We start from the raw sequence: 17,651 nt of genomic DNA, 5'->3' as shown, positions 1-17,651 counted from the left end.
CAAAACAGAAGGAACTGGAAAGTTGCTGGAGAGCCCTTCATCCTGCAGTGGATTGAAAATAGCTGATGATGATGATTACTGCTCATTACCATGATTTAAGTCCTTAATGCTTGCTCTACTTTTCTTATGTTAAATCTTCTCATGTCCTCTCTGTGTCTCTTTCTAATCGCTTTGAATAACTCAGTATCTTCAATTTTGTCCTTGTCGGTGTTTAACTTGCTCATCATTTATCGTCTTCAGTTCATCATGACAAGTGTTTCCTGACTTATTGTTTTTTCTTTGGATTTCTTTTTACGTATAGGTTTTTCAGGCTTTATCACTTTCAGAAGGTTGTATTTCTTTTTGATATCCTGGTCCTGAAAGGTCTGCAGAAGCTCAAACTTGTTCTTAAGTTCCAAGACATACTGCTTTTTCTCCTCTTCTGTTATCTCAAGGGCTTTTTCTCCTCTTCTGTTATCTCAGAGACCTTCGTATTATTTACTGAACTCAGTTTTTTCTTTTCTTACATCTATATTAAGTGTGCATCTTACCAAGGTAAATGTTGTAAGTGATCACAGAATGTGATCACTTCCAACATTCACCTTGTTCAGGATGGTAACATCATGCACGATATATCTTCTGTTAGTGAGGATGAAGTCGATTTCATTAGTTGTTAATCCATTTGGACTCTTCCATGTCCACTTCCTGTTCACCCTTTTCTTGAAAAAAGTGTTCATTACTGACAATCCTCAAGATTCTGAAAATTTGACAAGTCTTTCACCAATTCCAAAATTTCCTATAGTTTCCCTTTCTGTGCTATTTTGTCTCTTTCCAACCTTAACATTTAAGTCCCCGATAATAATGGTGTAGTGAGCATCTAGAAGTCTCAATTTCGGTGTACATTTCTTCTTCATCATCATGAACCTCTTCATCATCATGGCTCGATGTTGGTGTATATATCATTATAACCTTTAGTTTGTACCTCTTAGAAATCCTGATTAGTAGTCTTGTTGACACCCTTGGTGATGTACTTTTGAATTCCAAAATGTTATTTTTTATATCTTTATGGACCAGAGAGCCAACTCCACCTTTGCTCTTTTCACTGTTTTCATTAGTGTACAGCAGATTTCCACTTAATAAATTTATGTGATTCATTTCTTCTTCTTGTTTAAGCCACGCCGATGATATTCCAATTCACATTTTCTAACTGCTGACCTATATGCAATTAAATTATCCCTGGATTATTAAATCTTTTTTCTACTCAGGGAAAATTTATACAGATTCCTCGAATGCAGTGATAGCCCTACAGCACAAATATTCCGCTTTCCATCCTGTTATGGAACAAATTTGATTGTGGCTGATTCAACTTAGTGCATCTTGCCAACCAGTGAAATTCTGCTGAATTCCTAGCCACTCTGGAATTCCTGGAAAAGAAAATGCAGATGAAGGCACCAAGGACATTCAACCAGTATTATGCACAAGCACAGGTTCTATATTCAGAATGTAAACCTCTCATCCAAAAAGCACATCATGATCAATGGAAGGAACTATGGCAGACTCAAGACTAACTGTTATAGATTGAACAAGAAGTACAACTGTGGAATTCCAGTTTCAGTGTATAACACTGCCCCTCTTTATTAAGTGTAAAACACATTCTCAGACTGCTCCACTATCAAACTGACAGGACTGTAATGTCTAAATCTCTGTCAAATATATATGAGCCATTAACATTATACTTCATAGGAAACAATGCTAACCTGATTGAATAATACAGTTACTTAAAACAGATTCACTTATATCACTGCATTTAATTAATACCTATATTACATACTATCGACAGATTATGGACAGGTGCAATATGTCCTTTGCAACCCTTGCACCATTAACCTCTAACAACGGAAAAAAACTGCTGTTACCATTATCAACTGGAACCTCTTTCTTCCTCTCCCAATTAAAGATTGCATGAGCACTTTCCAATAATGGTTCCTGTACTGTCAGCACTGCGATGTCATCTGGTTTATGAAATATGTTGATGAAATTAATATCATAATATAGTCAGTTTCTTTGTGTTCACGCTGTATTATTTTGTTCCAATAATTCATTCTGCATCATTTTACAGTAAACTTTAAAGGTGATCTACTGCCAGAGCCAGCTTGAATGGTTGTGGCACCCAGAATCAACTTTCATTTGGTACGTACCTGTGACCCTTCCCATTCATGTAAGCTGAAATAGGTTTTTCAGTTCAAAAATGAAATATGAATTTTTTTGTTTATTTCACATTCAGTTTATTTTATAAAAAGCTTAAAATAAAAAAATATAATTTATTAATTTAAATTTAACAAACAAGTAACTAATTATTATATTAATAACTGTTCCATGTTGGATGGAACTCTCTTACAACCAACATGGAACAGAAATAAGCATTGATTAACTTCATCTTTGAAAAGCTCCATTTTGCAATGAACCCTGATATAGGAAATGGTGCAAGAATTATTAACACCATAAAATAGAGTATTTTGCAAGATTTTCCAGTGGAGAATTAACTGTTTCAAAATGGTTTCACAAATATTTTAATTCTTCACATAAATCAATGCCAGAGATGTCTTTCTGATCAACATCTGTAAGCAGAATTTCTAAGTCGTAAAATTGTTATGCAGCTCATCATCATCACTCATTTCTGTGGAAAATTTCAAATTGAATTGGAATTAGCAGAAATGCTTGATGATCAATTCAGACCTGTCTTTATGATTGGATTGCACTGTCTAAAATATTGAAAAAGTTCAGCCTAAATTTCCTTCTCTAGCATTCCAACTTAAGCTGGTCCTACTCAAAAAGGAGATATTGGAGGCAACAGTAGTATTTAAGTATAAGAAAGGCTGCAATCAACAAGTCATTCATGATAATATTGTGGGCATCTTGGAAGAACTTGCACCCCATATGCAACTATTTAAAGAAGTGGGCAGCTGAATCTAAACATGACAGAGTCATTTGAAGATGATCCTTGACAGATGGAGATTTTCCAATATTAACATTGCCAAGCATCTATGAACGGCCATTTTCTGACCTGGATAATTTAGGGAGATGAGCTGTTAAATGAGGTTTAACATTGATAAATGCAAGATAGCAGTAATCCCAGAATTTAGTTCTGTAAGCCAGATTCTTACAGAACTAAATTCAGAAACAAAGATCAACTACTTAAAATTGCGACAGTGCGATATGGAATGTCAGAAGTTTGTATCAAGCAGGGAAATTAGAAAATGTCACAAAAGAACTTGATGACATGAACATAGATATCCTGGATTTAGGGGAGGTGCGATGGCCAGGACAAGGTGAAACGAGTACAGTGAAAGGCCACAAACTCATATACTTCAGCAGAAATTAACACCACAGAGGAGTGGGAATTCTTATCAGGAATGAAAAGATCAGATTCCTAAATGGATACTGGGCTTTTTTAGACAGGATATTATTAGCCCAATTTAATACTCTTCCAATACCACTTAACATCATACAGGTTTATGCACCAATGACATACACTGATGAAGAATACCAAGATTTCATAGAAGACCTGGCACCTCCGTAGCCAGGTGGGCAGGAGCTGCAGTGCGTAGCACACACGTCTTGATTAGACCGGGGTTCGAGCCCGTGACCACCAAATACGGAGGATGCGGAAAGGTCAGGGAATGACCACCGCATATCTCCGGAGCAATATGGCTTCAGTTGCTAATGCTCCTAAAAACCAAATAACAACAACAACCTAGAAGACCTCAAATACATCTTAAACTGGGCATTCCATGCAATGTACCATACTAATATCATGGGTGGAGGGGACACTGAGAAGCAACCTAGGCTGATTCTTCAGCTAAATTCATTTTGCCTAGGTTTATAATTATTTATTGGAACATCACTCCATATACCTCTACGTATTCAGGATTGTGGGGTTTTTTTTTTTTCTTCTTCTTCTTCTGTAATAATAATACAGGGATTATCTTGGTTTCTTTATAGGAAGGCTTCTTTTTTTCCAACTGTCCTAGTCCATCATGTAAAGAATTCAGTAATAAAATTAATAAAAATTCATTTTTTTAATGTGTTCCATACCGACAGTTCAGCCGCGATTCAATAAATCGGAATCACCATTGAGGACCCAACCCTACCCCTAAAATACCAACTGCCACACGACCATCAACATAGGGAAACATTAGGTCATCATTAACAAATAAGTTAAAACAAATATGAATATGTGAAGACAGATATTTTCCTCCTTAAGTTGGACAAATACTTTTCGATAGCTCGTGTTCACAGGGCAGAATAGAAATAAAATTGTGCTGATGTGTTTGTATTTAAAAGAAATTTAGTTCTCATCATGCATGCATTTATAGGACCAATCATCTGATATCAAAAAAGAGTTGCGAATGTTAATCGAGTTTTTGCAAAGTTTCATTTCTAGGGTTTCTGCAATAAGTAACTTACTATAATTATGTTGGACATTAATTATTTTAGCTTTATTAAACAGGAAAGAATTTTCTTCATTTACAGCATGAAATGCGAAAATCTAACCCCCCCCCCCAATGAGTAGATCCGATGTAAGTTGAATCACAATCTTTGCAAGAAATGTTATAAACAAGATCGTGTATTTGTTGAAAGGAAGAATTAGTCATACGTTATCTTAATAATGTATACAATTTATTTGTGGGTTTAGCTATCACTTTCATATCTGTGCCTTTACATAAATAACTCAGTTTGTTATACCAGTTTTCAATATATTGAAAAACGCCTCAGGCTTCCTTGCACTATATGGCTAATAATAATAATAGAATTAGCATTAGTATCAAATTGGAGCAGTGTGGCATTGGAGGCAAATTGCTGCTATGGATAAAGGGATGGTTGAGTGGGAAAAGAGTGGTAATCAATGGACACTGCTCTTCGTGGACTAATGTTATTAGTGGGGCCCCCTCTGGGTTCAGTGTTGGGTCCATTGTTGTTTTCTGTATTTATAAATGATATTGATGATGGTATATCAGGTTAAATGTCCAAGTTTGCAGACGATATGAAGGTTGGCAGGGTTGTTAATGACAGTATGCTGCTGGAACAGGATTTAGAAAAGTTGAGCAGATGGGCTGAGAGGTGGCAAATGAAGTTTAACATTGACAAATGAAAAGTACTACATATGGGAAGCAGTAACCCCAGAGTAACATATCAACTCTGTGGTACTACATTGTCAGTGGTAGAGAATGAAAAGGGCCTGGAAGTAATTGTGCAGGCAGATATGAAGTTTTCTGAGCAGTACAGACGGTCTGCAAGAGTAGCTCATGGTGTCTTGTCAATGGTATACAGGAATTTTTCTAGCAGGGATAAGGAGGTGATTATCCCCTTGTATAAGGCGATGGTCAGGCCACAAGTATACAGGTCTGGAGGACTCATTTTAAGAAAGATGTAGAGCTGTTGGAACAAGTACAGAGAAGGGCAACAAGGTTAGTGAATGGAACAAAGGGTTGCTCTTATGAAGAAAGGCTTAAGTTTTGCAGATTACATTGTTTGGAGACTAGGCACCTGCGAGGTGATCTGATTGAGGTGTATAAAGCCTTGAATGGTTTGTGCATGCTCAATGCTGATGAGATTCTTCCCCCTCTTGCTTGGAATAATCACCTGAGAGGACATAAATTCAAATTGAGGAAAGACAGTTGTAGAATAGATGTGTGGAAGTTTGCCTTTAGCCAGCAGGTAGTTGATTGCTGGAACAGACTTCCCTCTTTTGTTGTGGAAGTTGATAGTCTAAGTAAATTTAAGGCTGAGCTGGACAGGTGTTTGGAACGAACGGAGGGGTAAAATTGGAGCTTTGTTTTGGCTGATGCTGCATAAGCTTGCTTTCTTGCATTGTATGCCTCTACTAATGTTGTTAATGCTAATGCTATTAGTTGAGGTATATGATGCAAGAAAGCAAGTATATAGCATCAGCCAAAAAAAAAACCCTTCACCCATCCGGTTACTCCAAATGTTTTTCTAGTTCAGCCTTAAATTTATTTAAGCTATTAACTTCCACAACAACAGATGGAAGTCTGTTCCAGCAATCAACTACCTGTTGGCTAAAGGAAAACTTCTGCACATCTGTTCTACAACTGTCTTTCCTCAATTTGTTCTTAGTCTGAGCAAGCAGAAGTATCCTGTCAGCATTGAGCCGGCTCAAGGCATTCAAGGCCTTATACACTTCAATCAGATCACCTCGTAGGTGCCTAGTCTCTAGATACTGCAACTTACAGAACTTAAGTTTTTCTTCATAAGCGCAACCCTTTGTTCCTCTCACCAATTTTTTTGCTCCTCTCTGTACTCATTCTAGCAACTCTACATCCTTCCTAAAATGAGGCCTCCAGACTTGTATACAGTACAAAGAGATAATAACCTCATCTCTGCTAGCAAAATTCCTATATATCATTGATAAAACTCCATGACCTGCTCTGGCAGCTCATCTGCATTGCTCAGAGAACTTCATATCTGACTGCACAATTACCCTCACATCTTTTTCATTCTCCACCTCCCTGAGTGGAAGTGTGTATTTAGGGTCAAGTGGCACCAAGGGTTCCCCCATCTCCGCTTAGTTTACGTTGTGGTGTGTTACAGTACACATACCCCACCGTAAAGTAGTAAAGGGTTAGCGTTTGCCGTTTCAAGCCCCATTCTTGCCGAGAAACTCTGTTAACCATGCCACTATATTTTCTTATTTTTTGGTGGAAACGAATCAGATGCAGGGTGAATGATAAGTTTCTGTTTGGAATTACTCCTCGATATTTCAGCTCTGTGGATAGTTTTATGGTTGTTTGTTGGATTTTAATTAGGAGAGGTCTGGTGACTTGCAGTGTTCCCTTCAGTAAAATCGAGTTGGTCTTGTCCGGTGAAATCTGCAGGTGCCTCTGTTCAGCCCAAAGTTGGAGAGTCATAAGGGCTTCATTTGCTGTGTATTCTAGTTGTCTACGGGAGTCGGCCGCCACAGTAACAATCAGATCATCAGCATACACCTGGGTGGAGACATCTCGTAGATTGGTGTGCTGGAATTCATCTAAAACAATGTTCCAAAAAAGGGGTCTCAGGACAGAGCCCTGGGGACACCCTCTGTGTACTAGTCTGTTCACCTGAAAATATGGTGTTTTGACTGTTACTTTCCTTTGCGAAAGATAATGCTTAATGAATCAAAATAGGTTATATTGGTAATTTGGCTTCCCTGAGTCTGATCAGGATGCTTGGCCACCAAAGTGAGTCAAACGCCGAGGCAAAGTCAACGGAAATGACCAGGAAGTATTTTGTATCTGCGTTCCTTGCAGCAATGATGATAGCTTCCAGGGTATCCACAGCTGAGCAGCCTTCCTTGAATCCGAACTGTTTTGGTGACTGTAGGTTCATGTTGGAGTAGTGCTGACTGATTCTGAGGTGGAGAAGATGCTCGAACAGTTTGCTGAGAACAGATAGCAGGGCTATGGGCCAGTAGGAGTCTGGTTTTTGCTGAGGCTTGTTCCTATTTTTAGTTGGTTAATGGTTGAAGAGATTTAAGATTATGGCCAGGGTATATTCCACAACTTTTTTTACTATCTCTGGTTCTAACCTGTCAATTCCAGGAGATCTCCTATTCTTGAGTTTATTGGATGCTAGGTAGAGTTATTTAGTGTGAAAGGAGGATCTATTGTTTGCGTGTGATACTTTTCATTTTCCTGGCACAGATTGATCTGCTTCAGGGTGGCTGGGGAGCTGTTGTCTTGAACGTAGTATTTAAGATATTGATGCTACTATGCCATGTTGTGATCATGGAACCATTTGGCACTATTGTGGAGGGGATAACCTCTCCTCTGGGGGAGTTTGTTTGTGGTCACCCTATAAACCACACCCCAGGGATCTTCATTGCTGGTAGAAGAAACCAGGTCCGCCCAGGACTTCTGCTTCCTACACCTAATTAGCATGGTATAGCGGTTTCTTGCTTGCCTATATGTCTGTCTGAGTGCTTCAATCTCTGACTCCGGCCAGGATCTACAGGCCCATTGGAAGTCTTTCATTCTGTGTTGTACTTCTCTTCTTAGTGCTTGGAGTTCGGAGCATCATCATGGGAGTGCGCCCAGTTCGGGATTTTTCTTTTTGATTGCCGTATTACAGGCAGCAGTGATGAGGTTGGTGATGGCATGTGGTGCTTGTCTGGGTCCACGTTTTCTATGTCCTGTTGTTTTGTCCTGTTGTTCCTCTTGTTGTCCTGAGGATTTTCCTGAAAAGTTCCTAGTCAGTACTAGCAACAGCATATCTGTATGAGATTAATCTCTGTGTGAGAGAGCGCCTCATCTTAAATGTGATCACCCTGTGGTTGGATGTTGTCCACTTCAGTTCAGGAGGTAGCCTGCAAGTGAGGTTGTGGCCAGAGTGACATCAATGGTAGCCCCCCCCCCCACAGGGTGCTAGAGAAGGTAGGAAGATTATTCGGTTGATTAATGACTGTGAAATTTGCACCTCCCTGAGTGTAGTACCACAGAGTTGGTATGTTTCTCTGGGGTTACTTCTACCCATATGCAGTACTTCGCATTTGTCAAAGTTAAACTTCAGTTGCCACTTCTCAGCCCATCTTCCCAAATTTTCTAGATCCTGTTGCAGTAGCACACTGCCATTACTGTCATTAACAACCCTGCCAACCTTTGTATCATCTGCAAACTTCGACACTAAGCCTGATATATTTTCGTCAATATGATTGATAAATATACAAAACAACAGTGGACCCAACACCGAACCCTGTGGGACTCCACTAATAACATTAGTCCAGGAAGAGCAGCGCCCATTGATTACCACCCTCTGTCTTCTACCACTCAACTATCCTTTTATCCATTGTAGCAACTTATCCTTAATACCATTCTGCTCCTATTTGTACAGTAGTCTTCCATGCGCAACAGTGTCAAAAGCTTTCCTGAAATACAAGTATATGATATCAAAATTATTTTTTGCATCCAGTTCCTTTGTAACCACATCATAATATCCAATCAAATTTGTCAGACAAGACTTTCCCTTAACAAACCCATACTGTGTCTGAATTATTGCTGCAGTCTTGTCTAGATGATCCTGCAATGCATCTTTAACCAGTGACTCCATTATTTTACCCAGAACAGAAGTTAAACTAACTGGTCTGTAATTACTCGTGTCACCCTTCAATTCCCCTTTGTGAATTGGGGATACATTTGCTCATCTCCAGTCCATGGAGACTTCCCCTGAGTGCAAGGATACTCTCATAATTATGGCTAAGGGTTTGCTTAGTTCCTTTGCTGCCTCCTTTAATATAACTGGATAGATCCCCTCCACCCCTTTCTTATGTTTAACTTCAACAATTTCTCCTCCACTTTGCTTTCAGTTATTACAAAATCATTAAGCACCCTGCTACAATTTGATAACCTTCTGGCATTTTCAATCCTTAATAACTCCTCATTTGTAGATGCAAAATACTCATTCAGTTTGTTTGTTATCTGAGCAGGATCATCAACAGTCGAACCATCGATATCAAGTGGACCAATCTGATTCATCCCCTTCCTTTTAGAGTTTATATAAGTAAAGAAACCTTGCTGTTTTTCTTTGCATCCTTTGCCAAAGATTTCTCGTAATCCGTCTTCGCCTGCCTAATCTCCTTTGTGACTTGATTACAAACTAGCTTATATCTGTCATAGGCTTCTGTGTCGCCTGATAATTTATATGCATCCCATGCATTTTTCTTCTCTGCCACGAGTCTCATTAGTTTATTTGACAACCATTTAGGCCTAAACCTTGAACAATATTTCTTAATAGGTATGAAACGTTTAGTAGCTTCCACAATTAATTCCTTGAATGCTTCCCACTTAGAATTTGCTCTTGGTAACGTCATCATTTGGTCCCACGGTACAGAATTTAAAAACTGTCTGAGACCAATGTAGTCAACCTTTATGGACGCAAAAACCCTTTCCTTTACCCCTGATGGTAATTATATCTTTAAGTAAATCCCACATCGGTACACTGTGACCACTTCTGAATGTACACTGTGAATGTTATTCATGAAAAAGACTGCCAAAGTTGCTTCAACAACCCTACAGAGGTACTGACAGCACTGCACTGATGCAGAGAGAGAGAGAGAGAGAGAGAGAGACATTTCTTCAAAGGAGAAAGGGACCATTAGTTTGTAGATACTTTCATGATTTTTTTATAAGATCACACCTAGAACTTCTGGGAAAAAGGTGTTATTATTTCTAATTCTTTTATTTCAATAAAATTTTTGTAAGCTCCTAGTAACAGCAGTAAGAGTTGGCTGTATCTATAGTTAACAATATAAGTGACCATTGTATACCTGCACTATTTTTCAGAACAGGTGGGTATCTTATCTGTATTTTATTTTACTGCAGAAGAGTCATTAGCTATCCAAAACAAAATTTGGCAGATTCACTATTTTCTATAGCCAACTCTCCACCAAGGCTTGAATTACTTGCCATAGCTTCATGCTAGACAAGGTAAAGGGTGGGGGTTTTCCCAAGCAGCTTCAATCAAATAATAGCCTGGGGGGGACAACATCATTTACAATACCTTTATAGAAAATGAATGAATTCCAGTAATGCCAGTGCATTAAATTTTATACATATTCAACAGAGGATACATATTATATTAATTCTTCATTAGTAACTGTTAAGAATGTAAATGGTATGTTAAAAAAAAAAACATCATCATTAGTTTATTATTTGTTTTTTCCTTCTTTCCTAAACTACATACTTAGTTTTATGACATTTTTCAAAAACAAAAAGAAATCCAAACATGTAATTTTGTATCTATCAAGAGTTGCTTAATCTGTATTGCCTGAACTTCTACATTTCATATCTTTACATCATGAAAAAGTCTGAATGAACTAGTGTGATACAGTATGTCCAGTAATACTTCACATAACTAATCAGATAATCATGAAGAATAATTATATGTGAGAATCAACAGAATCAACTGTGTATACAATGCCCATGTGATGCAGTCTTCTGAATCATTATACATTTCACTTGTGATAAGAACTTCCACATGTTACACATGGTTGCTCTCTATTCTGTGCTCAATCTAGATATAGTTTATCTTCAATGCTGTCACTTCCAGAATGACACATTGCAGACCACCTACTAGCTGTGCTTGTGGTAAAGTTGTATCCTGCACACATTAATGCGAGTATATTGTGAATTTTGCACCTGCATTTTGCTATTATTGGAAAAGAATTTTATAATCAACTGTGATTTGGTTCAGACAAGCTCTGCTATTTTAAACTAGCACTGCAAATCTTTTATTTCCTGAAATAAAAGCCTGAAAGAGAATTTTTAGAAAGTATTACAAATAGTCACTTATCTGGAGCGACAAATATACAATTGTTAGATCATCACGTACAGCTTCTTGGGCAATTCTTTTCATAATAAAAATTATTGATCACTAATAATGCAACTTATGTTTCTGATAATAACAGGTTTATGCTGGGATAATGGTTTTATGCTCTTTATACAAATTACAATTTTATAAGCAATGTTGGGCAATATGATTATTTTTATTCAAAACTTTTAATTGGCGAGAAACATTTAAATATAATTTCCTAGGCCCCAGATATTGGTGAATTACTAATGCACAGCAGAAAACTATCACAGAGTGAATATAGAACCCTGGAAAAGCTCTGCAAAATGAGATTAGAAAGGTAAGACATCCGAAATTTCATAACTATATTAGCAATATGTATTCTTAATTTAAAAAAAAAAAAAAACTTGTATTTTTAGTACTCAAAAATGTGTGTGTGTGTGTGTGTGTGTGTGTGTGTGTGTGTGTGTGTGTGTGTGTGTGTGTGTGTGTGTGTGTGTGTGTGTGTGTGTGCGCGCGCACACACACACACATATCAGAAGTATCCAAACCACAACAAAAAGCTGCATGTATCTCTTTGACACATGGAAGCATGGCTTTCAGAGAAATAAAGGCTGTATCAATTCATACATAAAATAATCTTTTACCTTACTATAATATAATATAAATATATTATATTATCGAGAGGTGGCTACTCCTTGTGTAATGGGATAGTCACCTCTTTATCCCTACTGGAAAAGTTCCTGACAGAGTCCCATGGGCTGTTCTAGCAGCTTGCTTGCGTGAACTGTGTAGAGAGTTTTATGTTGGATACAATTACCCCCAAATCTTTTTTTCATGCACCGCTACCTTGAGTTTGATACCTCACAAATGGTATGTCATTCTGGAATTACTGCTACCCAAATGCAGTACCATCCATTTATCATTGTTAAACCTGAATTTCCATTTTCCAGTGCATCTGCAGAGCTTATTTGGATCCACTTGAAGTAGCATGCTTTGACTACTGTCATTAACCATTGTGCCCACCTTTGTAACATAAAGCAAACTCAGACATTAAACCTGATAATCCTATGTCAGTATTTTTAATAAATATCACAAACAATAAGAGAGGCCTGAGACCAAACTCTGATGGCTCCTGCTTATAACATTAGTCCACAAAAAGCAGTGGCTGTTAATAACCATTTTCTGTCTCCTGCTACTCAATCATCCCTTTATCCATATCAATAACTTGTTCCCAATGCAATGATGCTCCAGTTATTTGGTAGTTGTTCATTCGGGACAGTATTACAAGCATAACTGAAATCTGAGTATACAATGTCAAAATAATTTTTTGCATCCAGCCAGCTCCTCTGAATAATTTGTAGTGTCTAATCATATTAATTATACTAAATTTCTCCTTAACATATCCATGCTGTGATTTTCATAGTATAACTGCATTCCTGCCAAAATGATTCTGCATTACTTTAACCATTGACTCCATTATTTTTCCTTACATAGTAGCAAGGGAAAATAATGCTTACAGGACTAGAAAACACTCAGTCACCACACATCTTGTTGTCGCCTAAAAATACTTAGCTACACTTTTAATTACACCTCCTGAATTATCATCTTTACTTTGCACAGTAACATATTAAATTAAATAAGTAACATGCTTATTGGAGGCTTGAAGTGGTTGAACCTATTTTTAGTTTTCATAGCAAAGTTTCTGCCATCCACCCCTCCACCCCATCTTATTCAACCCACACAGTACTTAGTACTATAGGTTTTTGTTACTTTTCGTGTTTGGTGATTTCATAAAAATAAATATAAAAATATACTAAATATAATTAAAACAAAGCTGTTAATCTGTATTTTGAAAACAACTGGATCTCCAAAATTATACTTTTGAGGTCCACTTCATTGAATAGTGTCAGAATAATGACGTGCCACCCATTATATAACTATTGAATACACAACGGTCAAGAGACATCCTATATCGACAGATGTCCATATGACTCCTATTTCATTTCTTTTTGGTTTTTCCCGTCATTCAATCAGTGGAAGGATCAGCTCATTTCATCAGATATATTAGCTCACTTGTTGGAAATTAGTCCATGTAGTTGGATGTCTGATGAAAAGTCACATTCTTCTATATAAAAAGTTTCATTTTTGTGTATAAATGGCTTTCAAAGCTACTGTTTGGCAGTTCTTCATTTTGAAATAGTTCTTTCAGTATAATATCTGGCTGTTATTATACTACAAGACAATGTCATTGATATCTCATGTTCACAGTAGCTGGCTTACATACAGCCCATATGAGTTGGCAATGGATTGTAAGCACAAACTAAAGTTTCAGTGCATTCATCTTGGCAAGTCATTTTTCACATGTAGATTCTGTGGAGTACAGGTGTAGATCCTGATTTTGAAAGTCACTTCAAAAAAATTAAACAGAAACAGGTGTTTCTGTTTAATATATAAATTGTCTTTAAATTTTTCCAATAAGTGTAAGATTTGGTATAATTTAATTGTTAAGTTAACAGTTCTAGTATTCAAATATATATAAATGTTAAAGTAGTAGTAGTAGTAGTGGCATGTGATGCAAGAAAGCAAGTGTATGAGCTTATGCAGCATCAGCCAAAAAAAAAAATCACACCATTCCCTCCAAATGCTGTCCAGTTCCTCCTTAAATTTATTCAACCTATCAACTTCTACAACGACAGATGGAAGTTTGTTCCAGCAATTAACCACCCGCTGGCTAAAGGCAAATTTCCGCACATCTATTCTACATCTGTCTTTTCTTAATTTGAATTTATGCCCCCTTAGGTTCGTAATCTGAACAAGTGGAAGGATCTCATCAGAATTCAGTGTGCTCAACCCATTCAAGGCCTTATACACCTCAATCAGATCACCGCGCGGGTGCCTAGTCTCCAGCCACTGCAATTTGCAGAACTTTTTTTCTCATTAATTTATTTCAGGCCATGAAAAAGACTTGCATGAGTTAACAAAAGTCGCATCCCTCTAAACAAAAGCCAACTCAATCACCACAAGATGAGGTTTATTTCTAACTTGTTTAGTAGATTATTTTTTTTTAATATGCATGAGTTGGCAAAACCACTCTCTACTTACAAAAATTTAGAGCAAATGCTCTAAAATTACATAAGTAGATTTGAATTTGTGATATAAAAGTGTCCAAACTAAACCATGCATCATTTGTCATTTTTGGATTGTATATTTCATTTTGGGAATAGACGAAGACTATTTTGTGTGTGTTAGGAGGGGAGTGAAACTGAAACCAATCCTGAAATTTTTTTTCGTATCAAATGCATATTTTTTTAGATTACTGTACGTTGTAATTCAAAATTAATTTTTAAATGTTATCTATGTATAAAAGAAAATTCTGGAAAATAGTGCTTTTTCACGTGCACACTTTTTGCTTTCCGCAAGGCTGGGCTAACTGCTATTTCGCCATACTACAACAAAGTGATTGATGGGTCTGTCTCAAAAACCACGCCTAGGCTATGTTATGTTATTTGGTTTTTAGAAGCATTAGCAACTAAGGCCATATTGCTCCAGGGATATGCGGTGGTCATTCCCTGACCTTTCCACATCCTCCATATTTGGTGGCTCACGGGCTCGAACCCCGGTCTAATCAAGAAACGTGTGCTGTGCACTGCTGCTCCTGCCCACCTGGGTACTGAGGCGCCTACATGCCTAGGAACATCACTTTTAAATTAAGCTGCATATACCACAGCAATGACTCATTACCTGATAGTGTTTAGTAGCATTATAATGTCACACAATGTTGACAGTTTGGCAGTTAATTGAGGGGTTTGATTTTAGAATTCTACATGTCTCAAGGCAACTATTCAGTTTTTTCAAAGGTTTCTTCAGCTATTAGCAATGTTGTTAATGATGGCAGTAATAGAAAAGAGAAAGACTGTATCAGAAAGGCTGAGAAGAAAAGAAAAGATACTGAAGAGTATGAAAAAGCACTTAAAAATCCTGATATCAAAGAAAACAAAGCAATTATAATAAGTTAAAGGCTTCACAATTAAGAATGTAAAGATACAAAAAAGAGCAAAGAAAAATGAATCACAAATTGTTGATAGCACTACTATCATCAATTTGTGATTCATTTTTGTGATTCATTTGTGACCCACCCACTGGCTGAAGGTAAACTTCTGCACATCTGTCCTGCAACTGACCTTCCTCAAGTTAAATTTATGCCCTCTCGTTTAGTCTCTGGAGGAAGAATGCCATTCACATTCAGCGTACTCAATCCATTCAAGACTTTAAACACCTCGATGAAATCATGCCACAGGTGTCTAGCCTCCAGATGCTGCAATTTACAGAATTGAAGCCTTTCTAGGTAAGAGCACCCTTTTGTTTCCTTAGCCAATCTGGTTGCCCTTACAACATAGCCTAACCATAGTTTTGTACAAATAGATAAACACCTCCTAATCCCTGCTAGAAAAGTTTCTGTATATCATAGATAAAACCCCATGAGCTGACTTGGCATCTGATATTCTCCATTGTTCTGACTGCACAATTATCCCCCCCCTCAAGTTTTTTTTCATTTTCCACTATCCTGAGTGTAGTACTACACAGTTGATAAGTTATCCATATGCAGCATCTTGCATTTGTCAATGTTATACTTCCACTGCCACTTCTCAGCCCACCAACCCAATTTTCTCAGCCCATCAGCCCAACCTTTGTATCTTCTGCAAATGTGGACATCAAGCCGGATATACCTTCATCAATATTAATAAAACTGAAAACAACAGTATTTAGAAATAGCAATAATATTTAGGACTGTAAGAATAGTGGAGACATGGTTTCACTCAGACATTAGTGATGCTGAATTTGAATATGGGGAGTAAATTGTATACAGGAAGGCAGACAGGACAGGAGGAGTTATGATCTTAGTTAAGAGGAACAATAAATTACTGTAAGGCAGCACATCCAGTCGACTTGGATGACAAGTGCAATGTTGAGTCAGTTTGGTGTAATATAAGCACTGGGAAAACAAAACTGAGAGTAGGTGTGTGTTATAGGCCTAATAACTGTGATGAGTATACACCAAACAATTATACAGGGAAATAAGAGTGTGCCAGCAAATTAGAATGTCTCATAATGAGGGATTTTAACTTTCCAGATGTTGACTGGAATTTGTGGGTTGGTCACTCACACAATAGCAAGAATTTTGAGGATTTCCTGGTTGACTGTTTTCTACAGCAGCAGCATGTTAGAGAGGCGACCAGAGGAAGCAATACTCTTGTTGTATTCTTGATCTCATTATCAGCATTGATTATTCGTGCATTAAGAATCTGCAGGTAAAGGACCCATTAGGTGGCAGCATTCACAATGTACTAATATGAAATTTAATTAAAGACATAAATACTGTCAAGGGTAAAGGAGATTTTAAATATAAATTGGATATAAAAATTTTAAATATAAAATGCCTCTGGAGATTTTAAATATAAATTGGCTGTTGCATTTCTAAGGGTGACTATATATAGAGGTCTCAGACAATCTTTAAATTGTGTGCAGTGGGACCAAATGATAATGTTACCAACAGCAAATTCTATATGGGAAGTATTTGGGGAAGTAATCAAAGAAGCTACTAGGCTTTTCATACAAACAAAGAAATTCTGTCCAGGGCTTAGACTTAAATGGATCAGATGGACTATTAAGATACGTGGTAAAGAAGAAAAGTGCATGAGATGCATATAAATTAGAGGTGGCAAATGAAGTTTAACATTGACAAATGTAAAGTACTACGTATGGGAAACAGCAACCCCAGAGCAACGTATCAACTCTGTTGTACTACACTGACAGTGGTAGAGAATGAAAGGGACCTGGGGGTGGTTGTGCAGGCAGATATGAAGTTTTCTGAGCAGTGCAGACAGGCTGCAAGAGTAGCTCATGGTGTATTGTCGATGATATATAGGAATTTTTCTAGCAGGGATAAGGAGGTGTATAAGGAAATGGTCAGGCCACACCTTGAGTACTGTATACAGGTCTGGAGGCCTCATTTCAAGAAGGATGTAGAGCTGCTGGAACAAGTACAGAGAAGGGCAACAAGATTAGTGAATGGAACAAATTACAGTGTCTGGAGACTAGGCACCAGCGAGGTGATCTGATAGAGGTGTATAAAGCCTTGAATGGTTTGAGCATGCTCAATGCTGATGGGATTCTTCCTCTTGCTCAGAATAATCGCCTGAGAGGGCATAAATTCAAATTGAGAAAAGACAGATGTAGGATAGACGTGCGGAAATTTGCCTTTAGCTAGCGGTTAGTTGGTTGGTGGAACAGACTTCCATCCCTTGTTGTGGAAGTTGATAGCCTAA

The 17,651-nt window shown here is 37.5% G+C and overlaps 1 protein-coding gene across 1 annotated transcript in view; it reads left to right on the top strand.

Moving 5' to 3' along the window:
* Positions 1 to 17,651, top strand: part of HemK1 (HemK methyltransferase 1) — a 105,448-nt gene that overhangs the window by 19,852 nt on the left and 67,945 nt on the right. The window contains exon 3 of the mRNA XM_090381527.1: positions 11,568 to 11,662. Within this exon, the coding sequence (XP_090237653.1) occupies positions 11,568 to 11,662 (95 nt within the window). The remainder of the gene's footprint in view (positions 1 to 11,567; positions 11,663 to 17,651) is intronic.

This window comes from Mastigoproctus giganteus, chromosome 9 (genome assembly GCF_048544385.1).
Source record: "Mastigoproctus giganteus isolate SK-2022 chromosome 9, ASM4854438v1, whole genome shotgun sequence".
NCBI lineage: Eukaryota > Metazoa > Arthropoda > Arachnida > Uropygi > Thelyphonidae > Mastigoproctus > Mastigoproctus giganteus.
This window is presented reverse-complemented; position numbering and strand designations above follow the sequence as displayed.